The 25,563-nt window shown below is 42.6% G+C and overlaps 1 protein-coding gene across 3 annotated transcripts; it reads right to left on the reverse strand.

The window, feature by feature from the left end:
* Window positions 1-407: 407 nt before the first annotated feature.
* Window positions 408-23,440, reverse strand: YBX3 (Y-box binding protein 3). Of its 3 annotated transcripts, XM_067695699.1 has the most exons (10): window positions 22,955-23,426; window positions 19,190-19,253; window positions 18,168-18,201; window positions 15,679-15,768; window positions 13,667-13,789; window positions 10,443-10,652; window positions 5,888-5,985; window positions 3,600-3,771; window positions 2,935-3,033; window positions 408-976 (listed from the first exon to the last, which is right to left on the reverse strand). In XM_067695699.1, the coding sequence occupies exons 1-9, from the start codon at window positions 23,217-23,219 to the stop codon at window positions 2,968-2,970; spliced, it is 1,122 nt and encodes a 373-aa protein (XP_067551800.1). In that variant the 5' UTR covers window positions 23,220-23,426; the 3' UTR covers window positions 408-976; window positions 2,935-2,967. The 3 variants fall into 3 exon arrangements, with proteins under 3 accessions (XP_067551800.1, XP_067551802.1, XP_067551801.1); XM_067695701.1 differs by lacking the exon at window positions 10,443-10,652 and having other exon boundaries at window positions 22,955-23,427; XM_067695700.1 differs by lacking the exons at window positions 408-976; window positions 2,935-3,033; window positions 3,600-3,771 and adding an exon at window positions 4,827-5,143 and having other exon boundaries at window positions 22,955-23,440.
* Between the last annotated feature and the right edge of the window lie 2,123 nt (window positions 23,441-25,563).

The following is a 25,563-nucleotide window of genomic DNA, read 5'->3' on the forward strand; positions in this document are numbered from 1 at the left end:
CCCCTTCCTCTTTTCTGCAAGACACATATATATAAGCACGACATAGCAGTTGGTGCTGAAAACCTCTGTGGTTAGAAGTTCAAGGATATTAGAACTACTAACCCCTTCATTAATCTAAAGGAAGCTGTTGACCAAAATGTCATCAACCATCTCAACGAGGATTAGTCAAGAGCTAAGAGCACCAAACCAAACATGCCTATTGCTGAACTCAGATGTGAACTTGTTCATTCCAAAAATAACCCCATTTCCTATGCTCTCAGCTCATATGCCTGCATTTATTAAAGAGCACTATTCCACCTATACATTTGGCTTTGAGCTTACTATTCAGCGAATGAAGTGACGAAAAAAGACCAAAAAAGACAAAACAACTCCAGCTGAGATACGAAAACATACTTCAGCTATACATCTTTTCCTTTCAAGGGTAAAAATTTTATTTTTGAGGAATTTCATACTGCACATTTTCAAAGAGAGTCACATAGGAAAGCAAAATGTTATCCTCCCCTCATCCTCAAAATAAATAAGGGCATAAAATTTCTTTTTAACTCATGACACTTGGAAGTTTAGCACCAGCATCCAAAATGAACAAAAAAGGAAAAAAAAAAAGCATTTACTACATATTTTAGATTTCTTTGGTTGGGGGGGGGGTCTCCCCATGTGGTATTAATATTTCTTCTTTCAATTCATATTACCAAAACAGTAAAAACCAGGAAAAAAATATAAACCTAGTGGCTGCTGAAACCGGGGAGGTTGCTCTCTTGTTCTGTGCAGGCATTCCCAGGATCTCAGCTGCTGAAAAACTGGCTGACACTCTCGTCGTGTAGCTGTTTGCTTCGTAAAGAATAGTAGTGAACATTCTAATGTCCACGTTTTGGTTATTAGTCTTCCACTTTATTGCTTGGACGTTTCTTTGGTGTTGGTAAGGATGCGGTCTGCTTTTTGCTTTATTTTTTGAATGGTCATTAATTCTTTAGGTCACCTGGAAAAAATTCAAATCAAACTTATGAAGAGTGACAAGATGATCAAGAGTTAAAGAATAAAAAGGCAAAAATTATGTTTTTTATGTAGTTCAAAAAATCAATTTTCAAAAGCTCTAAACAAAATCTTACACCATGTATCTTTTATAGATTTGTAAACTGAAACACTAATTTAATGGAAAATTTTTAATAAAACATTTTTACAAACCAGAACAGTCAGTACATAACAGTAAAAATTCTAGAAAATTCTAGAAAAGAAAATTATCATCATGAAGCCTTTTCAAATAAATGGTACTATAGCATTGATAATTCTTCATACTCATTTTAGTGGCCATACAGTATCTCCTAATATGGATATACCACAGTATTTAACCACTTCTCCAACATTAGATTGTAAATAGTAGAAATTTTTCCCCCTATATTTTGGATTATTTCCTTAGGAACAATACCTAAAAATAATGTCACCAAGTAAAAGTTTATGGCCAAATGATTAATATATAATTCCGTCAGTTAATGCAAGCAAGTGTGAATACAGAATTTATTTCTATAATAAACTATCCATACTACCCAGAGATAAAACAGAATATTCTCAGCATAGCAATTGTCTACCTAGTGAAAGGATAATTGAAATCCCAAACCTCTGCATATAAAAGCAGATGGCATTTAAAAAGTAGAAACGTGAAATGATCTCAAAATTTTACGAAATCTGAACAATTTTTGGAAAAATAACACTGCTGCTATGAGCTTTACAACCTTTCAACTAAAAGCGAAGTCCTTATTTATGTAATGAAAAGGGCAACAACCAAGAAATACTAAAAACTTAAACTTTCAGGACTTACTAGATGAAAAACCCAGAATGAAACCAACTATGGCTTATAAATTCTTGTAAGACTCGCTGAGCCAGTCTTTCTAGTATATTTCCACCTGTATAAATACAATGTCCAGGATCTTTAACAAGAAGACAGAAAAAAAGCAGGAAGCAACAATGAAGAAAAACAAGCTTTTTTTTTCTTTTGGCTGCGCTGGGTCTTTGTTGCTGCACGCGGACTTTCTCTAGTTGCGGCGAGGGGGGGCTACTCTTCGTTGCGGTGCGCGGGCTCTAGGCACACGGGCTCAGTAGTTGTGGCTCGTGGGCTCTAGAGCGCAGGCTCAGTAGTGGTGGCACACGGGATTAGTTGCTCCGCGGTATGTGGGATCTTCCAGGACCAGGGCTCGAACCCGTGTCCCCTGCATTGGCAGGCGGGTTCTTAACCACGGCGCCACCAGGGAAGCCCAAAACAAGCTCACTTTTATGGAGAGGTTACTCTTTGCCGCGTCCTGCTTAGGCACTCATACGTGCTATCTCACTAAGTCTTTGCAGCAACCCTAGTGGGGAATCTAGTCAGTATCATTTTACCAGCAGCCGACAGTACCGCTGCAGAGGATAAATAAACTGCTCAAGATCATTAGGCTAATGACTACTAGCTCCTGCACTGGATATATAAACCCACTGGCTCTCACGTACTACACATACTGCCTCAAAATAAATAATGTTGGTTATCAAAGGGAAAAGGGAAGAAAAAAACCACATTCTTGTTTATTCTACCGATCACAGTCCTCTGTTATTAAAATGAGGCCTTGTCAGGCACTTTAAAATTATCAAATTGGCCACGAGGTGTCACAAAACTTTCTAAAGTTTTCTGAGGTGGTGATAATAGTTAACAACTGTCTATCTAGAAAAATGAATTTGACTCTCATTAACTCTGTCTGCATATTTGCGTCCCCAATGCCTAGCAAAATAAGATCAGCCTCAGAGATATTTTTACCACCAAAGCTGCTCTTTCTCCAGAATCCTGATGGAGATCAGAAACTTGGCCCAGATGAATTACACAACTAGTTGAGACTGATCTGTGCTACTGTTGAGAAATCAGTGCTACTTAAAGAGAATATCAGCTCCTGTGCCGGCCACCCGAGCTCCTACCTGCTGATGGTGAAGGTGCCTGGGGAGCCGATGTTACTCGACACTGCTCTGCTCGGGGGCTGGAGCAGGGTTCTCAGATGGTGCTTCACCTGCCTTGGTCTGAAAACACAACAAAACCACAAACGAGAAATTAACTGATTCATACGGCAGTGGAAAGTTCAAGACTGAAAGGTCTCACAAGTCGGGATCTGTGAAGGTAAATCACTGTGCAAAATCTTAACTACTCTTAAAGTATGAGGAAAAAATTAGAACCGCAGAAGAATGGCCTCCAAATGGCAACTAAACGCCACCACTCTCCATAGTAAAAAGCCATTAAAAATATACAGTTGCTTCCAACATGTGCTGAGAAGCAGGTTCCTCTCTCTAAACGCTGTCTTTTGTTTGGAAAGCTCTACACGTTTTAGCCAGAATGTTAACTGGTTGAATTCAAATATTTGGTTTGTGATATGTGCAGGGCTCTCTCTCTCTCTCTCTATATATATATATATATTTATACACACACACACATATAAATGAACAATGTTATACACAAAAATATATGATATATATTATACGTATCTTAAGTCTCAGTTTTCAGGTTATAAAACCACTCTTAGAAGGGAATACTAAAGCTTGACATGATTAAGGAGGATCTGGCAGCATCCCCTCTGGCTGGCTGGACTCACCTCTTTGCCATCTTGTGCAGGAGCATTAGGAGGACGGGGGCGACGCCGATAGTTATAGGGGCGTCGGTATCCACGGCGAGCAGGTGGCTGGTTTGGACCATTGGCCGCTTCTTGATTCTCTTTATCTTCAGCCTCTCCAACCGCTGGGGCAGGTCGTGGGCGAGGAGGGCCCCTAGAGCAGAGAACACAGGAGAAAAGAGAACAGATGCCCTCAAGAACATCAGGTTTTATTTATTTATTTATTTTGGCTGCACTGCGCAGCTTGTGGGATCTTAGTTCCCCAACCAGGGACTGAACCTGGGCCCTCAGCAGTGAGAGGGCAGAGTCCTAACCACTGGACCGCCAGGGAATTCCCAGGTTTTATTTTTAAAGATTAAAAGGTCAAGCGATCAAGACTTACTGCTAGAATTATGCACAGGCAAGTGGAACAAAGGTGTGGTAAAAAACCCTATCTTTCTGTCATCTTCCCCCTTCACCTGAACACTCTGAACAAACATATACCGAACATACACTATGATCCTACCAGGCACTTTGACAGGCACTGAGGATGGAAAAATTAAAAAACAAAAGCGCTCCCGTATCTGCCCTCCACGGACAGCATGCAGTGGAGTCTAAGGGGATTCGACGTGGGAAACAAACGAACATCGCTCACTGTGTGCCAAAGCCTGTGCTGGTGTGTTTTCACGTTAATTATCTAATTTAATTTCAGGGCTAATATTGTGAGTTTAAGATTTACAGTAAGAAAACCAAGACATTTAAAGAGGGTAAGTATTTGGTTGAAACATAAAGGATTGCTGCTTTTATAGGTCAAAAAAGGTCAAATGCAACTTTGATCACACAGCTAGAGATTGACAGAGCTGGGGTTCACATACACTACTGTCTTTTTTCTGTTTTCCTGAAGACATTTCTATGAAGCCTCTTTTATTTCCAAAGTCCTTTGTAATGAATCATTAGAATGACTACGTCTAACACTGAAATGAATCTTGGGAGAAAAGACGACGTAGAGTGGTACAAATCCTTCCCCAAGTAATATACTTACTCGCCTCTCAATAAACCCATATTGCCACACTTCAGGGTGGTATGAACGTCATTCGGGAATGAAGCTCCTCAAGGACAGGGTAAAGGAACAGGAAGGCTTAAAAGCTTAAAGAGAATCTTAGGGAGTCTAGCCCAATCCAGTCTTCACAAGGGATAAAGCAGAAATAAAATAACACTCCTGCACTAATCTTTTTTTTTTAATAAATTTATTTATTTTATGTATTTATTTTTGGCTGTGTTGGGTCTTCATTGTTGTACGTGGGTTTTCTCTAGTTGCTGAGAGCGGGGGCTACTCTTCGTTGTGGTGTGCAGGCTTCTCATTGCGGTGGCTTCTCCTGCTGCAGAGCACAGGCTCTAGGCACACAGGCTTCAGTAGCTGTGGCTCGTGGGCTCCTGTAGCTGGGGCTCGCAGGCTCTAGGGAGCGGGCTCAGTAGTTGTGGCACACAGGTTTAGTTGCTCCGCGGCATGTGGTATCTTCCCGGACCAGGGCTCGAACCCGTGTCCCCTGCATTGGCAGGCGGATTCTTAACCACTGTGCCACCGGGGAAGTCCCTCCTTCACTAACCTTAACAATGTTGGTAGTAGTACTAATCGATTAATTTATTGAGGGCTTACTATACCAGGCATCATACTGATTACATGAAACGCCTTAGTACATCTAACCCTATTGACAGCGGTAGAATATCCCTTACTGTCCACTGCGTAAGCTGGCAACTAAGTCTAAGAGGAGTCCTGAAACTTGCCGGAGGACATACAGCTACACAGGGGCTGCTAATCGTAGGGTGGGGATTTAAACACAGACGATATGATCTGCAGGCTGATTTAACCCCCGCATTAGACCGCCCCGGTTATCAGAATATTCAGTGTCCCAAACACTCGCTGGCAGCCAACTCTCCCTCCATTCATAGCACCACCACCGAATGAATGACCCATCAATTCATTTCCGCGTATCTCGTTAAATATAATAAAAATCCAGTATGACTTTACATCATGGGAAAGTTCTCAGAAGCAAATGCCGCTCCGGTACACGGATACCTAAAAATCCTAATCATTGAGCGGGGGGAATGCCACACGGCCGTGTGAAAACATGATGGCAGAGCCCCTCCCACAACTTGGACATACGGTCCAAACAGCCACATCTTCTCATTACATAATAAATACACAAAACAGACCTGCAACGTCCTCTTCCATCCTACTGTGGCTCACAAGTCCTGCAATCGGTCATTAGCTCTTAGAAAACGTTACCTACCTACGGTACCTTGCGCGGTAAGTCGGATTTCGATGAACTGGTCCCTGAAGTTGTGCTCCCTCTGGGACTCCATCCTTCATGTCTCCAATCTCACCCGCCTAGGAGGAGGCATGGAGAGGCAAACATGAGTGTCAGGCTACAGGATATGAGACACGGCACACAGTTGCCTTCAAAAATTTTTTTAAAAGGAGAAAATAAAAGGCTTCATTACGGAGCTGGGAACTCTCAATTCTAACAGTGAACTATGTACTGATTAGATCTGTGTGAATGACAGGAAAGAAAGAAAGACTCATTCCCACTTGACAGTCTTTTGCCTTATCCCAGTACACCTAAATTTATTTTACAATATTAAAAATTCTGAAGTGGTCCATTCACCTCTTGAAAGAAAACCTCTATTACAAAAGGAAATGGAATGATGTACCACACTGGGGCAAAGAGAATCTTTTCAAACTCAGACCCACTCATTCTACAAACTGGGTATCCCTTCAATACGGTAATGGTTTCTACATTCAAAGGTTCCACCACACCTTCACCTCTGATTGCTTCCTTTCACAATTTTTTCCTTTCATCTGTTTGCATTATTTATTGAAGTATAGCATTAAAAAAATAAAATATCCTTCCTTGAGAAATTTATTTTAAGCTGGGGAAATAATATATTGCAGAACTTCCAGGGGAAGAAAGAGCTAAAAACAACCAAAAAAACCCACCAACAATCTCTGAAATTCTTTATAATACAGCCACATCTCAATCTTTTTTTCTTTTTCCCCTCAAAAGTAATATCCCTTCCTTCTCCATATTTCACTAAGAAAAGAGAAGCAATTAGAGAAGAATCTCCACATTCTTTCACCATCAAATCTACCAACCTACTGCATTTGCTTTTTCTTCTCTCATTAGACTGATTAAGTGGTCCATGCTCACAGCCAAAGCCAGCCCCTCTTTCTGGCCTGCTAGGGCTCTTGAACTCTCAATCCCCCAGCCCCTTCTCTCCTCCATCATTTCCTTCCAGGCATATAAACATGCTGAAATAGCACCCATTTTCTCCAACTTTTTTCCTTAAATAATCACAAACTTACAGGACAGCTGGAAGTATAGACTCTAACCCTCAGACTCCATTTTCTTGAGTTTCACCAGTAATGTTCTTTACAGCAAAGGGACTCATTTGGAACCATGCCTTGAATCTAGTTGTCTCTTTATCTGAATAGTTCTTCAATCTTCACTTGGTTTTCACAACCTTGACACTTTTAAAGGTTACAGGAGCAGTCATTTTGTAAAATATCCCTCAGTTGGGGCTGTCTGGTGTCTTCTCATGATGTAGCTTAGGCACCTTTGCAAGGGAAGCCACAGAAGTGGCACTGGATTCTTCTCACTGCATCCTGCCAGACGGCATATGGTTTCAACCCGTACCGTTACTGACAGTGTTCACTTTGAGAAGCAGTACGGCTCCTCCATTGTAAGTTTACTCTATCCCCCTTTGTAATTTATGAGGATTCTGTGAAGAAGTACTTTCAAAGTCTGTAAATATTTCACTCCTTATCAAGTTCAATATATTTATTTGTCTATATCTGTAAAGACTCATGGTCTTCTATGCTATTCAGTGAGTTATAACCTGTTACTATCATTAGTGGCCAAAGGGAACCCTTCCCAGCTGGCTCATGGCCTACTGGACGCGTCTCCAGCATTCTCTGAGCGCTTCCTTGCTTTCTGGCACAGCAAGATGTTCCAGGCTCATATTGTACTCTCTGTGGCCTGGCTCCGAAATCAGCCGTTTCTCCAGAGGGGCTTCTTTTTATTGGAGAATGGTATTTATAAACGAAAAACTGGGGGCCAGGCGTGCTCAGTGCTATTAACATGTCATTAACCTCAGGCCATTTTAGTAGGCAGAAATAAGGAACACACACACACTGTAAGTTACACATGCGTAAATGTGTGTGTGTGTGTGTGTGTGTGTGGCATATTTGATCTGCCCAAGAGAAGATCTCCAAATGACCTGTGTTTCCGCGCAAACCTGGCCTTTCTTCACAAAGCTACCCTTTACTCTTCACAGCACACGTTCACCCCATCATCACATGTTGCCCCTTCCATGCTGAAAACATTTCCTAAATCTGACCACTCCTCACACCTCCACTGCTAGCACTCTAATCCATGCCCCCCTGATCCCCTCTCCATGGAGGAAGTATGTTAGCTGGTCTCCCTACTTCTGCTGCTGCTAACCGTGGTCTAGCCTCCTTAAACTGTCCAGTGATTCCTCAAATACGTTTCTTCCCTATTTAGATCCCTTAACTGGCTTTTCATCACATTTGGGGTAGGTCAATAGTTCTTATCTTGGTCTACCCAGCATGCTTGACCTGCCCTAAGATAGCACCTTAATCTCACCTCACCCCTCTCTTCACTCACACCATCCCAAACACATGAGCCTCCCTTACTTCTCTGAACAAGCAAAGCTGCTGCTTCCTCAGGAACTCTGATACACACACACACACACACACACACACACACACACACACACACACACACACATGCACACACACACAGAAACAGCAACGAACACGTATAAAGGATAAGCCTTTACTGGAATGATAGAATGGGAAGAGACTGGACAGACAGACTGAGTTTAAACCAAGCTCTACCACTTCTTGCCCATGTAACCTTAGGTAAAAGTTGCTAATTCTTTCAACTACTCAAATCCCTTCATTTGTAACAACAACAACAAAAATCTGGATACCACTGCCAACTCCATAAAGCTGTAGGGAAAACTAAGACCTGATTTCAAACATCTGTCCCTTGGTGGATGCCAAACAATGTTGCTCCTTTTCCTCTGTCATATAATTCTTTTCTCACAGACTACAAACAGCTGATTTAGCTCAGTAACCAATTCGACTTATTTTTCAAATACCTAGGATTATTATCTTAAAAAAAATGGAAGTCCTCTGGACACTGATATATCATGCTATATCACGTCCTCGGTACAGAGGGAAGTACTATGGGCCTGCATATTTTCATTTTTTTCTGTTGTGTCCAATAAACTTCACAGTTTTGTATATACAATAGTAGAAATTGTTGGCAAAGACTTTTCCACTTGACCTCAACAATATTTACCATCTCAGAGATCTCTCTCTAGTTTTAAGCCATTACATGGACAACCTGGAAGTAGCCTAAGCTATACAGAAGAGAGTTTTACGAATTTTCGTTTGGTGCTGTTGGTTGGCTTAAGCCGACTTCTGTCACTGAACATTAAACATGGTATGTATTAGAAGGGTTCTAAGGAAAGACTGTTGAAGACTTCATGTTAGCTATTAAATGGGTAAGAATTTCAACCCAAGTTAAGAGAACTAAATATGGTTACCAGAACATGCACATTTCCAAAATTAGTTTTCAACTTGCTCCTCTGCATCGCACCAAAGAACCCCTTTGCTCTGAACCTCCTATTCCTAAGGTGAAATATACTTTATTTCAAACGATCTAGAAAATGATCATCATGGTCTCAAGAAAGTATGATACACACGTATATGCTAATACTAAGAAGGATTATTTCAGGAAGGTACTACTAATGCCCTAAAAATAAATGTGTATTACAATCTCCCTGACTCTTCCTGTCCTCATTTCCTAGAGGCCCAGGGTGCCGCCCTCTGAAGAAACCTACTACGCCGCATGTACCCAATCTCTCCATATATGTAAGGCTACTTGTTATTTTTAGCACATTTGTCAGGGACAGCTGTTAAAGAGTAGAAGGGGAAAAATAACAAGAAGCCATGTAGAAAGAACACAGTCATGCATGATAGGAAGGGAAAAGGGCAGCAAAGAACAGACTGAACATAATGTTCAGTCAAAACACTTAGTAAAAAAACAAAAACCAAGGATACTAAGGGAAGAAGTTGTAGCTGGTAGTAACAAAAATGATGTCCTATCCCGAGATTACCAAGTTTCCTGGGAACTGCAAAGCTGTTAAAAGGCTTATTAATTACAGGTCAAGTTCATGATAGTTGTATCAATGTTTTGCAGTAAAAAGGAGAACCAATCGAGAATCAACAATCTCCACTCTGCGTTAGGTTTTCTTAATAACCAACACTATTTCATCTAAATTAAGGACTATATAGACATTCCCCATCCTGAGGCACCACACTAAGGTCTTTACCTTTGATTTAATCATCACAACCCCGCAGTGAGGCAATTATCTCCATTCAATGAATGGCCACGTTAACCTCAAAAGCTCACAGACAGAGGCAAGATTCAAATCCAGGCCCGCCTGGCTTCAGGGTTCAGCGCTTACACGTACCAGCTGTCTCTACTCTACGTCTCTCATTCTTCCATACACTAGAACTGTACCCTGTCCACCCAGGGTCCCCGGTTACAGGCACGGCCCAGGTGGTCGTGCTTGTAGAAGTGTGACTGGAATGACTGCTCTGAGAAGGCCGCCTAGTCCGCTTTGGAAGCGTCGGGAAGCCAAAAGCTAGGTTTGATTTCCGGCCACTGGTGCTGGAGGAGGAGGCGGAGGCGGAGGCGGAGGCCGGACAGAGGGGTGAGGACCGCTGAAGAGGAGCCCCCGGTGCAAGTTTACCTGCGTTCCGTTGGGTTGGGGAAAGACCCGGGAGCGGCGGTCAGAGGTCTGTCCCACGTGGTAAGGCGGGAAGCGCCGCGGGTACTGGGGACGGTACTGGGGGCGGTACTGGGGGCGGCGCCGCTGACTCAGGGCCCCAGCGAGCTGCCCGTCAGCGGCTGAGGCGCCAAATCCTTCGCTGCCGCTCCCTTCCTCCTCCTCCCCAGCGCACTAGCGAGGCAAGGAAACAGAGATTCAGAAGATGCTCCAGTAAGGTGAGAACCCAGGAGTACCATGTAGGGTGGATGTCCATGGAAGAGAACAATCTCTCCCCCAGAGGAACAATCCCCTCTATTAGACGGACAAAAATGCATTTAACCCAGATTATCAGGTGATTACCTGGGATAAACCACATTTAGATTTCAGGAGATCTGTGCACATGAAATACCAAGAAGCAGAAAGGCAAGTGCAATCAATCTCTAACGAATTTAGCTCGCATCTAGTTAGAACTGGTGTATATCAGTTGACCAGCCACCCAAAAAACATATACAAGTTTAGAATATTTAGCTCCACCAAATGTATCTCCCCCAACATTGGCTATCCACTGGGGCAAAGGCGAGAAAAATATGTTTTGTGGTGTTATCAACAGGTTGGTCCTAAGTGGTTTGCTTCCTGGAGCAGTTCTCAAAGTAGGGATGGGAGAGGGGTGGTCTCTGAAACCCTTCCCAGGGGGTTATTGAGATCAAACTATTCTCATAATGCCGGTAAGATGCTGTCTGTCTTTTTCCCCTCTCATTCTCTCATGAGTTTGGGGGGGAGGGGAGGGGAATCACCCAGAAACTACAGTGACACGTGGCCTCTTGGCAGCCCCAATGCAGGAGCTGTGAGAATCCAGCTGTCTTCTATTAAACCGGAGATCAGTGATTTACAAAAAAAATCACATAAAGCAACACCACTCTTCTCAGTTAAAAAATATAGTTTTCATGAAAAAAAATGTTTTTTATGTTTACAAGTAATGAGCTTATTTTAAATAAACTCTTTTAAATTTCTGCTTTACTTTCTAATACAATAAATATTAATAGGTATAAACACACGTAAACAAAAACTCTGGGATCCCATATTTAAGCATATAAATGGGTCCAAAAACCAAAAGAGAACCACTGACTTATGGCATGATTCTCTTTATAGGTTTAGGAATAAAGTTTTAATTGCACTTTAATAGACAGTAGTAAGTAATAAATACAGACAGTTTCTGAATATAATAAACCTTATTAACAAGGGAAGTACTGACTCATTTTATATTTTTTCCTGTATTTAAACTACCGTATCACATACTAATATTTTCTCTCAAAAAGAAAAATAATAAGCAAACAGCTAAACATCCCTCAAAGAATTTTTTATTTCAAATCCTACTTTACAGGGGGATTGCTATGCCAAAGGTAGTCTTAAGGGAAGCAACTACAATTTTTGAAAATGAAAAAATTTAAAATGAACAAAATAAAATGACTGACATTGGGGTTGAGGAGAGTTAAGATCTAGAGTCCTCCAGAACAAAGCTCACGTGGGCAACTCAAATCCCAAAGAGGAAAAGCTTCAACTACGGCCTCAACTAGTCTAATTTCAGAAAAGCCAAGCCATTCTACACTTTTTGAAGCCTGTATCAGGTACAATCCCCAATTATGTAAAGACATAGTAGCACAGAAAATGTTCACCAAAATAGTGAGGGTTTCTCTTTAGGTTCTCTGTATCTTTTGAGTCCTCTACAGCCAGGTCTTTCGTCAAGAGTTCTACAAAATAAGAACAATGGCACCACCACTGCCAAACATACTCAATAAGCTGTTAGGACTTAAAGACAGCACAACAGAAAACCATCATTTATGTTTACTTTCAGAATTTTGATAATTTTATTTCTAAGTATCTTTCACATGCGTGACTTCAGAATTTCCAGCTGAGGAGAAAAGCCTTCAAAGGAAAAGTTTTCACTAAAGGTTTTCGCCCACTCTTACTTCTGAATTAACCTAGAAATCAAAGTAATTACAACTAGAACTCCGTGAACCTGGTGAACTTGAAAGAGTAAATGCTATGGTAGCTCATTTCTGCCACCCCCTACACAGTTTATTTTTAAAAATCACATAGGATAAGCAAAACATGGGTAAGAGAAATATAGAAATAGAAAAACAAGATGTCATAAGGAATCTGATAAAAATCAGTTTGGGCTGCGTGTGAAGATGACAGAATGAAGAGAGGAAGCATTTAGGTAAGCAGAAAGATATTAATCTATCAAAGTGTAGAGATAAATCATTCTCAATCTGCAAATCCTTTCTTCTGGTGCGATTTTTCAAAAGTTTTCCTTGGATGTTATACATAGCCACAATCCTGTGCTCACAAAGCATCTTGTGATGCTAAACCTTCTTCTTATCCTTGAAACAGACTTAGTGTTCGGATTTTATTCCATAGTACCAATCCCAGGTACTAACTCTAGAAACATCAAAAAATGACTCACATCTAATAGGATCCTCATGACCACAAACTGGACGGGAGTCTTTCTGGGTGCCTTGAGAATACTTTAAACTGAGCCTCCTAAGAAAACTCCAGCCGGACTTGGTTGTAAGCCCTTCCACCTGGATTGGTACCTATCTAAAGAACTAAAAATCCAGAGAATTATTTACTGCTTCTTTACTTTGAAATGATGGGAAATGCTATGCTGAATAAGACAGCTATGTAACTGAGGCAAATGACTTGATATATCTGTGGCCAGCACTGTTCATCACTTATTCCTGAGCCGTTCCCCGTTCCTCCTCGCCAACCAAAGGCTGACTTTCTTAGATGTTAACAAGGGAGGAACAACAGATTCAAGCCGGTCACGGGAATCCCGGTCCCCTTTCCCAGTGAACGCCGCATGCCGCGGCTCTGGCTGGTAAAAGGGCCAAAGCAAGAGAAAACCTTTTTGACAACCTTGGCACAGCGACCTTCATTAAGCCTTCTTGGTACAAGATAATTAAATGACTCTTCCTGGCAGCCAAATACATACAAACTGATACAACTGCTGAACGGCAAGTTTCCCATAAGACCAGTGGCTATAGATAAATTCTGGACATGAAAAATTTCCCGTCTCCCCCCCGCCGCCAAAAAAAACCCAGTGTGTCTCCAGGAGAAGATACAGCATTTATGTGCTCCAAGTATACACACTTGAGTTTAGATGTGTGCATTTCTTCAATCACTGATTAGAGAGAGAGACAACGTACATTACGGGGCGGTCCACGGCGTCTGCCGTAGTAGCCGCGTCTGTAGCGGCGCCGATCTGCAGCATATCGGCTCCCTTCCACAGGAACGCCGTCTGGGCCAGTCACGTTGGCTGCTTCTGCACCCTGAGAAAGGGAAGAAGCAAAGACGGCCTCGGAGTTAAAAAGAAGCCAAAAGCACGGCCTTAGATAGCCAGAGGGTTGAACACTGGCAGAACATACTAGAGATTCCTTCGGTGACCTAAAAAACACACCCATTTTTTAATAAGGTGAGCAAGGTGCTTGACGTCCTGATTTAAATGTATACAGCTTGACACCTGAAAGTAACACAACAATGCTGATCAACTATACTCTAATATAAAATAAAAAGTTAAAGAAATAATAATAATAGATGTATACAGTTTGTCTGCTTCCACAACCTTCGCCTTCTTGTTTGATTCAAGAGAAGTATATATCTGTTTAAGGAACAGAGTGGTAAATACGATGCAACTGTAACAAAGGAATGCTAGACCAGGAGGAATATTCCTCACTGGAAAATAACTGAGATAATGTTCTCTTCCTAGAAAATGTTGAAACCTACGTTACTCTGCGAGGTACTAAGAGAATGCACTTGTGGGCTCACATGGCTCTGTCCAGCACTGAGCTACTGAGAGGGAAACTTCTCCCAGCTTGACGGCAGCAGGAATGAAGGGTCCTTGACTTAGCGTCCGCTTACATACACAGTGTCCACAAATGTAGTCCCTCTCTAAACCTTCTTCTTATCCTTGAAACAGACTTAGCGTTCGGATTCTCATATGGACAGATGGATAAAGTAATGCTTCAAAAGTATAAAAAGTTCGGACAAAGGAGATTCAAAAGAGCACATTTCCCACTCTACATCAATTTGTATAACCTCAAATTCTGAAAATATACAGAGGTAAAATTAACCTGGCAAAACAAAATTTTAAGAGTTGGGTGAGACATTAGAGATCATTACAGGCCAGCATTTGCAGGTAGATAATTTGAAACTCCAAGAGGTTTGCAAGATACCCTGGGGATCACGTTGGTAAAGAAATCATTTAAATTTCTACATTAGGTGGAATAAAGTTGTTTTTCTTTCAAAACAGAAAACAGTTTGAGAGCTGCGAAGAATATGAGCTATGGAATGAATGGTGTGTATGTGAAGAGAGCACTCATTTGGGAGTGAAGCAGTCATTCACTCAGCTTGTAATTCAGCTGCCACGATCAGCCTCCATGGCAGCAGTACCATATATGGCTTTAAAATGTATTTATTCTTATCCTATATTGTTTGACTGATACCTAGAATATGCTGTTGATTTAAAACAAAGCATAAAGGACATTACTAATATTGGAATTAAGTGTATAACAGCCTAAAAAAAATCTGTAGATGCGCATCGAGATGACCCATTAGCTTCTTGGGCTGTTCTCCATCTGAAGATGGCTGTTATACAGTCTCTCAGGATGCCTCTGGCTTTCCAAAACCCAAGCCAAAGAGAAAACATAATGATCATATTTGATTTGAATCTTCTTTTATTGAGATTAAAACATTCTTTACTGTGTATTATTTGTGCAGAAGTGCTTACAAATCACAGCCTAAAAACTTTACTCTTAGAAAAAGATATCCTTGTTTTTTGCTTCTTGTGTTTTTTGGTTTCCTATTATGCACACGTTAACTTTTAAGAAATAAATGTTATTTTAAAAACCTTAAAAAGAGATAGCTTTTGCCCCAAAGCAGGTTTTATCTATTTTTAATACTATAAAACAGTTTAATTTTAAACTACACTTGAATATACATTTGGTACCAAAATAAAATATGTCATTTTATACCTTGAGAAGTTAGCTTTTCCTTCCATGATTAAATAGGGTTAATCGTTTATTAAAATAGAAATTAAAATGTTCTTTTGTACTACATCAAACAAGGTACATAATGACAAATTCATAAAGGGCTGAGAGACCATTTACTATGCAAGCGAGTTGTGCCAGCACCCTGGATACCCAGCCACAATTCCTCTCACCTTCTCTCCTTCAACCACATCAAACTCCACAGTTTCTCCATCTCCTACACTGCGCAGGTATTTCCGTGGGTTATTCTTCTTGATGGCAGTCTGTCAAGAGAACAGAAAATTTTAAATGAAGTATGTGCCAAAACTGGCCACAGATTTCATTGCTCTCAAGTTTACTGGCTATACTGAAGAAATTGTTGATCTAACATTACTTTTTAAAATTACTCTCCCAACTAACCTGGATCTCCAAAACAACAACACAACCAAAACAAAAAACTATGTTCCACACTACTGTCTTGATTCATGTTAGCCTTCAAAATTCATCGTGGTAGGTGGGTTAAACATAATGCGCAGCTGCAGCCTGATGACCTAGTCGTGATACTGGATAGATGAGTTCCCTCACTCTGCTAAGTGTCTTAGATTCAGACTACATCTCCATCAGTGCAGGGGGCTGGTGGGGGGATCCTTCATGAAATCTTATATACACACATAAACACAAAAATACGGAGACACAGATTAAAATATGGAGACACAAGAGAAACTGCTAACCTCGAAGAAATTTTAAAAATGCCAAGGGGATAAATATTTCTGACAGAATATACGAAATTACCTCAAGAACAAAACATTGCTGATCACCTTCTCCCCTCCCATTTTACGGATGAGGAAACCAACTGGAGGCTGATAAGGGATTTATCTGAAGTTATAAAAATACAGCCCGGGGGAAGAAGGTGGGGGAAGAGGAGGGGAGATGGGGGACATTTATACCCCTTGTATTGTAACTCTATGATATTTATTCAAATTTTTCTCATCACACCATTAGTATGTCAACTTATCCCTACACACTCCCTGATAATACATTAAAAGTTAATGAAGATGTTATCCTGCATTGAACATCTGCACCTAAATATCTGCTTATGACTAGGCCTCTCTCCTTCAGTCAGTGGCGGGAAGAGAATAATTCCTGCAACGAATTCCCCATTTCTTTAGCTGGTATCTCTAAATAGTTAAAGGGGCTCTGAGTTTCTATGGAACTAGGTCAACCTTATTTTATAAAGCGATTAGGCATGTGTAATCCAGCCCTTCCCTTACTCTGAGTAGGAGGGAGGAAAAAAAAAAAAAAAAAAAAAAATGAGCCAATAGGGCAGAGACCTCACCCAGAGAGGAAAAAGGCAGTTCAGGACAGGATATACTCGCAGGCCTTGAACCCTCAGCCAGTCCAAAAAGAGCCCCTCCCTGCCGGCTCGTTCCCCTTTTCCTGTTAAACTGGGCAAGCCTCAACACACTGAGGTGACTCACCGCCCAACTTCACAGGGGGCTGGAATCAGGTCAGTGAAGCTGGCCGCGGGCACAGAAACTTGTGAGGTCCTTTTACTCCAGCAGTCACCAAAGGCAGCGTTCTTACCCCAAAAGGTCTATTAACCTCTAGGTGTTATAAGCAACACTCCCCTTCGGTCTGTTATGACTTTAAAAGTCGTTGTGTCTGAACCAAATAATCTACTCCAGTTACCCAGGAGCTACTGAAATATAACTGATAGAAACCACAACCAGAGAGCTTTTTCTTAGCTATCACTCTCGCCAGTCTCCAAACCCCACCCCATTACGCACACAATCCTGAACAGAAGGAAACAAAAACACAGAAAACCAGATGCTTGACAGAGCCCTGGAGGTGAACGTGCTGGTATTGGTACCTGCCTCTGTACTTCTCTGTTGTTATACACTGAGAACTGCACACATACGCGAGACAATTCACTGAACACTAAATATACAGAAAGAACAGTAAGCGCACATAATGCTTCTTTTAACCTATTTTGCCAAGCAAGTCCAGGATACAGACCAACAGAATAACATCCTAGGCTAAGAATGTAAAGAAGACTGAACTTTCTGTACAGAGAGGCCCATGTTTTCCATAGTTTACCCATTTTCTACATTTCCTTTGAATCTAGGGGGCTGCGGGCCTTTCTGACCTGGGCCTGAGCCAAGCGTGTCTCGTTCTCGCAGGAGAGAGGACTATGCTGGGAGTTGGGAGTTCCCTAATGTCTTAGATACACACACCCTAACCATCTGCTTCCCTGTGCTATTTACTCCAAGTTCAAGCTGCTCTGATGGCGGAGCTTGAACCAATACACAGCCAGGCGAAAGGAAGATGGAGTCCAGCCCAACACAAGGAGGGAACCACAGTCAGGGAGCATAGGATGCTAACATGGAAACAGAAGGGCTTTCGCTAAAGACTCAAAGGCATTAAAAATTAGAAAGTGGTCTGATTATTACTTCATTAGACTGCAAAAATAAAAACTGTCTGAAAACAGTCACTATGATGGGACGGAAGAGCTTATGTGCGAATCTTAAAACGTAGAACTGGGCTCTCTTGCCAAAATAAAGTCCCAGAAAGAGTTTCGAGTAGCACAGTAATGTGTAAAACTCCACTTTGGGAAAGGGATAATAGCACATTACAGACGCCCCTCTCCGCACAAAGCAAATGTCACATTTATCATCACTCTTACCTGATGTACGAATACATCTTCTTTGGTATCATTTCTGTTGGAAGACAAAAAGCTCACAATTAAAGGGACTAGGTATGCAGAAAAACTTAAAAGAACGGTTTAGATCCTAAGACCTCAAAACACAGCATAAATGTTTGTTTCTCCTCTAAACTCAATTCAGATGCCTCAAATCAATCCTCCTTAAAAACTTCTAAACCCAAAAGCTATCCACCTCACTCTTCCATACGACAACAGTGCTTGCACCCAAGCATACAGATTCAACCTACAGAAACATCCCTTTCCTCTCATCTCTCTCTAAATCACATGGTGTGTAACCAGAGCCCTAGATTTCCCTCCCAGCAAAAGCAAAGCAAGACAGCTAAAAGGACAGGGCACAGCTGTGAACTAGGCTCTCCTTACACTGAAACCTAAAACACCCCCCCGCCCCAAACTGCCACCACCCACCAAAACATACAAGGAAGAAACTGGAGGAATTTTTTTTAAAAGGGAGGCCTGGGAGGGGGGAATAGAGAAAATGATGGTATCGTATAAAAACATCAGAATACCCCCATAGCTTACAGCTGTGTTCTCATTCCTATATGGTTAGAAGCTACTATGGTTTAAAGAAAACACTACAGTTTCTACCGGACTTGGACCAGACCTGGGTTGCAGACCCAGCTCAATTACTCACTAGTTGTGCGACCTTAGGAAAGTTGCATAACCAGTCTAAGACTCCACTTCTCCATCTGTGAAATTGTGGATACCAACTCAATTATCCTGAGGCCCTTCCCATTTCTCAATTTATCCTCCCCACCGCCACCTTTTTTTTCTTTTAATGACTAGATTGTATAAGTACTTATCAATGTTTTAGAAAGGTATTTTAATTAATGTTTAATGATCAGTAGCTTAGAAATGAGAATATTTACGGTGCTCAGAAATCTGAAAACTTACACAAGCCATTCATAAAGTATGGGGAAAGACACCAACAGCAGGTGGCACAGCACAAGGAGGTATTTAAAACATGTAGAGGTGCACACACATACCGATTTATAAATCCATATCCATTTCTGACGTTGAACCATTTGACAGTGCCAAGGACTTTGGTGGCTAAAATAGGATCAAACAGATAAATTAGTATCTGACCTACAAAAAGATAAAGCTCATACCACTAAGGTCTTGATAGCATTATTTAAAGCCTAAACATACCCGAGGAAACCATTAAAAGCTTAACTCCAAAGTATACTGGGAGAAGAAAATGGAGCAAGTGAAGCTATCACAGGGAAATACTTTTCAGAAAGACTAAACCTTTCTTCCTCATGAAACTTTTCAATAAAGTCCTAAGATAAGGAGTGGTCGTAAGTCTATACAATTCTGCCATAATTAAAACTGAGAAACACTGCTTAATGAGAAACGAAACAAAACATGCTCTTTAGAGCTTTACAACTGAAAAATTTTGTAAGTGCAAAAGAAGGGTCACAACGAAAACAACTGTAGATACGTGAACAAGGTAAGTACCGACCACCTAACACATCACTTTCATCACACTTTGAAACAGTCGGCAAACTACATAGTGAAATAGTAGCTCCTTGTTAATAGCTCATCTACAGGGACCTGAAGAAACTTGTCTGGGTGCCAGACGGGGGCCTAGCAAAGAAGCCAAGAGTAATAATAGAACTGAGGCCGGCTCAGCCCAGTTCTGTACTTACCACCCTGAGACATGATGTAACAGGCCTCTTCAAACCAGTGATGAATTTGGGATTCTGTTTCACTGTTTACCCTACTCTCTCCATTTGGTAGGAATCAAACCCTCAGCACTTTCTTATCACCTCCTCCCCCTTAACTTGATTATTGTCTCTACTTTCCCTCATGAGTAGGACCATTTCTGTAGAATGCCAGATCTTAATAGAACTCAAGAGAAGGAATCTAAACAAATAGTATGGTCATAGAATTTATACTTTGTAGATTCATATTTGTTTCAGCCATTTATTATTTTAGATGACTCCCCTGAATCAACCGTGAATACGAAATCCAGTACCTCTAGAAATGCCTATGCCTAAATTCAGGAAAGGCATAAAGCAATTATCAAGACTCAGTGAAACAGATAATGGGACAATAGAGTACCTTTAAAAAAGAAAAAAGCTTAGTAGAAAGTAAAAGTAACAATTAACATTAATCCATGCTACCTTTCTATGCGATATAGAGTGTTTAATTTCCAAGGATAAACAATAAAGATTTGGCTTTCAAATTCAAGACTAAAACAGTAATTAGGACTTACTTTGCTGTGGGCAGGGTTAGTTCTGAGTTTTGCTAGATTGATATGCTTGGGGAAGTATTTTAGCTCTCTTTGTAAAAAAAAAAAAAAGAAAAACAAAAAACTCTTTATGTCTTCAAAGTCATTCAGCCCACCATTTGCTGAGGAATCTCCGGCTCTTAGGCTAAGTAAGGAAGATCTCTCTAATGAAGAGATTAAACTATTAAAATCTTCAGTTTTAGGCCATTTAAATTAGAGCAGCAGGGCAAAGAGGAAAAAAACATTCTATGCTTTGGATCCAAATGTACACAGATGACTGGTTTTAATAAATCATATGCTTTTAAATCGCACATTATTTCAAATGATACGCTTTTTGTGTCTCCCTTCATTTGCCCCAAAATTAATGACCTAGAAAAATATAAGGAAAATATAAAGTTAGGAACTCTTTTTGATTCATTTTCATACAGGTACTGTCAAAGGCATTATCTTGATTAGAAAAGCAACACTAAGAGCGAGAAAGATGAAAGTGATTTTCAAGTATAACTTCAATCCAGGCTGCAGGTTATTTTTACTCCCACTGTAGTTTTTAAAAATTTCCTAATTCCACAAATATTTCTAATGACTTCATAAGGCCAAACACATCCATGCACTCTTCTTGCTTTAAAACCATAAACTCACTTTATATACACAGAACGGGAGGTGGGAACGGAGGAAGACGATCAGGCTTCATTTAGGGGGGAAAGTTTTCCCTCAGTCCTGTCAACTACTTTCCCTGGCCTGTGGCTATGCACTGCAGTTTAGAACCATTTGTAAAAACTAGAATGTGAGAGTCCCAAACCAGAATTCCATTTCAGTCAGCACTGCGCCTGGCACATTTTAGGCACCATGTGCTTGCCTGGCTGAGGAAAGGAGATGGCAGAACACACTGGACAGAGACAGTATTGAAATGTCATGCAGAAGGCTGTCCTTGCTTTTGAGAGTTGGAATGACAGTGGAAAGATCCAAGACCTCCAGACTCATCATCACCAGGGATGTGCCTTAAGAGCAGTTGGTGGCTGAGGAAACTGACTGATCTGTTTCCTTCATCTTTAAAGATATCTGCTTCAGTTTAAAATTCAGGAGTTTAGTTAGATCCAGAAAGGTACAAGGATCAAGCGAAAAACTGAAAAATTTCCTTTATGTGAACATCAGTCAAATTAAGAATATATACTAACACTGCTTTGGATAAGCCAAGGTTGTCTCTCTGACATTTTGCATGGAAGTGTTCCAAGACACACTTGTTGCAAACAATATCACAATATGACACGGACTGGACTGAAGCAACTTTTAGCCCAGGGAAATGAGGGCTATTTTGTTTCTCAACCTGCACATGTTACATTTAGCACGTTGTTTGACAGTAACTGAGTAAAATTCTGCCCTGTGGGGAGGAGGAAAAACAAAAAAACATGAAAACAGGCCTCTCAAGGCTGGAAACATGGAATCTTATTAAACTTTCTTCACGTTATTCCCCCAATTTTCTTCCTAGAAAACTGGGCAGGCAAGGCTCAGAGAGATCAAATACGCCCCATCCAAAATACTGAAAATTTCTCGGAAGCATCCTACACCATCTCTCACCTTCCCCGTTTAAAAAAAAAGAGGGAGTGATAGAGCACACACCCTCTGTAAGCCTGTTTTAAGGCCTCACACAGGGTGTTACTTAAGGAGAGAAGGCTGAAATACGCGACAAAACCAACAACGCCCACCGCCATCCTCTGCGATGCTCTGAGCCCCCACCCGACCTGAACACCTCATCATCCGAGCTCCCTCTCTACGTTACGAGTCCCAAGATAACATTGTGAACTAACGTCATACCCGCACTTCCGACGAAGTTTTTTCAGCTGCTGCACCAAAGGCTTTCCCACAATCCAGGAAGAGAGAGTGATTGGTAAACACTTCAGTGGTTCACGGCAGCAGCGGGCACAGAGAAGGCGGAGGACGCAGGACTAAGACCCAAGTTTCCCGGACAGGATTGCAACACCTCTCCGCCGGCAAGTGGCCGACAGAAGCATGGCCTCGTTCCCGCGCCCCCGTGGGAAGGGCGTCAGGGACAGACACCTGAGCCTTCCCAGCAAGAAGCCTTTCCACTTTTCCCTCCCCCGTCTCCTCTGAGCGCCTTCCTCTCCCCGAAGGAAATGCTCTCCTCACCCAGATCCTACGCGAGGACTCCAAAGTCCCCGTCCCACGTGGGTGCCTGTCCCATCCCTACATCCACATCCATCCCAACCCCGTGTCCTCTCTCCCGACTGCCGCTCCTTTCCCCTTCGCACCGACGGATGCTTCGCCACGGGATGCGACAGGGCCCGCCTAGGGGACCCGAGTTAAGAACCCGATCTCCGGGCCCAGGACCAGGAAGAACGCGCTCGGGCGGCCGGGAGCGCAGGGCGCAGCGCGCTCGCTCGGCAGCGCCTGCGGGACCCGCGGCCACCGGCGCCGGGGACCCGACGTCCCCAGGGACCTCGTGCTGTCAGCGATCCCGCCTCCGCCCCGGGCAGCCCCCACCCTCCCGGGCCTGACTCACCGAGAACTTTCTTCTCCGCGTCTTCACTGCCCGCGGCGGCCGAAGAGGCGGGGGCCGCGGTGCCCGGGTCCGCGGGGGCCGCGTCCACGCCGGGGTTGCCTGCGACCAGGGCGGCGGGCGCCGGGGCCGGGGCCTTTGGCGCGCCGCCGCCGCCGCCGCCCGCCGGGCTCTTCGGCGCGGGGTCCTGGGGGGCCGCGGCGGCCGCCTCCGCCGGAGCCTGCGGGAGGGTGGTAGTGGTGGTGGTGGCCTCGCCCGCCTCGCTCATGCCGCCTCCTCCGCTCTCCCTCGGGCGCCTCGTTGGCGGTTGGTCGGCGGTTAGCGCGGCTGGAGGTCGCGGCGGCCGGGGCTCGCTCTCCGGGAGGCCGGTGCGGATCTCGAGGCGCTGGCGGCGGAGGCGGCTCGAGCTCTCGGGCTGCGCGCTAGCTCTTGGGCTCCTCGTTGGATCTTACTGCCCCAAAAATGGCCCCGCACAAGTTTTTCTAGGCGGCGCACGGGCCGGGGAGGGAAGAGGGTGGGGAGAGTTGGCTCCGGAGTTGGGCATCGACTTCATTAGCATTTAAAGGCGCCCGCTGCCCTTTCCGCCCGCCTAGCGGCGCGGGAGGAAGCGCCGGGGCCGAGGGGCCGGGGAAAGGAAGGCAAGGGTGGATCTGAGCTTTGGCAGGCTGCTCTGGAGTCTTCTGCGGAGCACGCGCTGCCGTCCCTTTGTTGGAGCTGGGCAGCGGGGCTCTCCCTCCTCGCCACATCTTCCAGGAGGGGCAAACTAGGGCACCCAAATGACGGGGCGCTTCTCTCTCCCAAACGCTCTTTCTTAAATCCTTTCTAGTTACCCATTCAACATTTATGAAGCACCAGAAACCGTTTCTGATACAGCAATGAGGAGCTGGAATACTACAATCTTAAGGCTATTTGGCTACTTCCTCCTGAAAGATAAGTTACGGATGATTTCCTCTATGAGCCACAGGTGAGGAAACTGAAGTCCAAACCTCTGAGAATTAATGTCAGTATCAGTTTACGGCAATGTAACCGGCAGCAAGTAACGAGCTGTAAATATGCATATAAGAATACTAGGGGAAAAAAATGAATAAATCCACATCCCACCTTCTGCTCTAATTACCTCTGCCAGCTGGTGAAAACTTAAGCAATTGAGCTCTCCGAGCCTCAGGAAGGAGAGCTACCGAGAAACAGATCACCCAATAAACGGTATCCGGAGTTTGAAGCGCCCACTGGCCTTTAGAGAATGGACTGGATTATGCTAAACACCAGCCAGAGGGACTGTGCCCTGTACTCAATAACTATTGGGATACAGGGCTGTTAAGTGTTCTTCACCGCCAGGGTCCAGACAGACCTAGGTATACACTCTAGCGCCGCTCTTAGTTAACGGAGTCAAATTGGACTAGGTGTTCAACGTCCCAGCGTCAGTTTCCTCCTTTATGAGAGTTTCTCCAAGGTACCACAGAAAGCAGAAGGGATTATCATATGTAACTCCAATGTCTGATCCAACAAAAGCTCCTTGTTTTCATTCCCTATTCGCCTAAACCATTTACCCGTTTTTTTTTTCCCTGTAATTATGTGTTCTGTGGCTACATCAGGAGGGTATCTACCAAGTGTATTTCCTCACTGTATCTACACTGGTTACCACTGTATCCATCACAGAGCTACAACACAGTAAATGCTTCCAACACTTTCCAAACTCACTTACTTGTCAACAATTCATTATCAATAATTATAAAACTATCCTGCCTTATTACTTTCTTACTCCATCCATGAAAAATAAAACCTAAAAAAAATTCTTAGGAAAAAAATAGCAAAATATGGAATATCTGACTTTTCCATGTAACTCATCTATATTTTTAAAATTACGAGGTAAATGTTAGATTCATATTTTAGTTTGACTTCAATATGGACCATACAGTGAAAATTATGTAGGTATGTAAAAAAAATATTTTTAATTTAAAAATGCTGGTCCAGTTCTAAGTGTGATTAAATCATGTCTTAATTTTAAAGTGTAGTCTTAATTACGATTAAATAATATGCATGATTTATTCTGGTGAGGACTGGCCATTGACTTTCTTATCTAACAAAATGGTTACCATTGCTATGCAGAACTGGATTGCAGAAGAAAAAAAGAGAGGGCTTGAACTCTTCAAACTCCAATCTAATAGCCAAGCCCTTAAAAAATATATGTATAAATCCCACTACTGGGCATATACCCTGAGAGAACCATAATTCAAAGAGAGTCATGTACCACAATGTTCATTGCAGCTCTATTTACAATAGCCAGGACATGGAAGCAACCTAACTGTCCATCGACAGATGACTGCTGGATAAAGAAGATGTGGCACATATATACAATGGAATATTCCTCAGCCATAACAAGAAACAAAATTGAGTTATTTGTAGTGAGGTGGATGGACCTAGAGTCTGTCATACAGAGTGAAGTAAGTCAGAAAGAGAAAAACAAATACCGTATGCTAACACATATATATGGAATCTAAAAAAAAAAATTAAAATGGTTCTGAAGAACCTAGGGGTAGGACAGGAATAAAGATGCAGACGTAGAGAATGGACTTGAGGGCACGGAGAGGGGGAAGGGTAAGCTGGGACGAAGT

The sequence above is a fragment of the Pseudorca crassidens genome, chromosome 11 (assembly GCF_039906515.1).
Source record: "Pseudorca crassidens isolate mPseCra1 chromosome 11, mPseCra1.hap1, whole genome shotgun sequence".
Classification (NCBI taxonomy): Eukaryota; Metazoa; Chordata; class Mammalia; order Artiodactyla; family Delphinidae; genus Pseudorca; species Pseudorca crassidens.

What these genes read in the sequence shown, in the direction of transcription:
- YBX3 (XM_067695699.1), bottom strand. Translation starts at nt 23,219, where the DNA reads ATGAGCGAGGCGGGCGAGGCCACCACCACCACTACCACCCTCCCGCAG. An exon ending in ATGTGGTTGAAGGAGAGAAG is followed by an intron (nt 13,790 to 15,678) that starts GTGAGAGGAATT and finishes TCCCTTTCTCAG; the next exon opens with GGTGCAGAAGCAGCCAACGT. An exon ending in CCCAACCCAACGGAACGCAG is followed by an intron (nt 5,986 to 10,442) that starts GTAAACTTGCAC and finishes GCCTCCTCCTAG; the next exon opens with GCGGGTGAGATTGGAGACAT.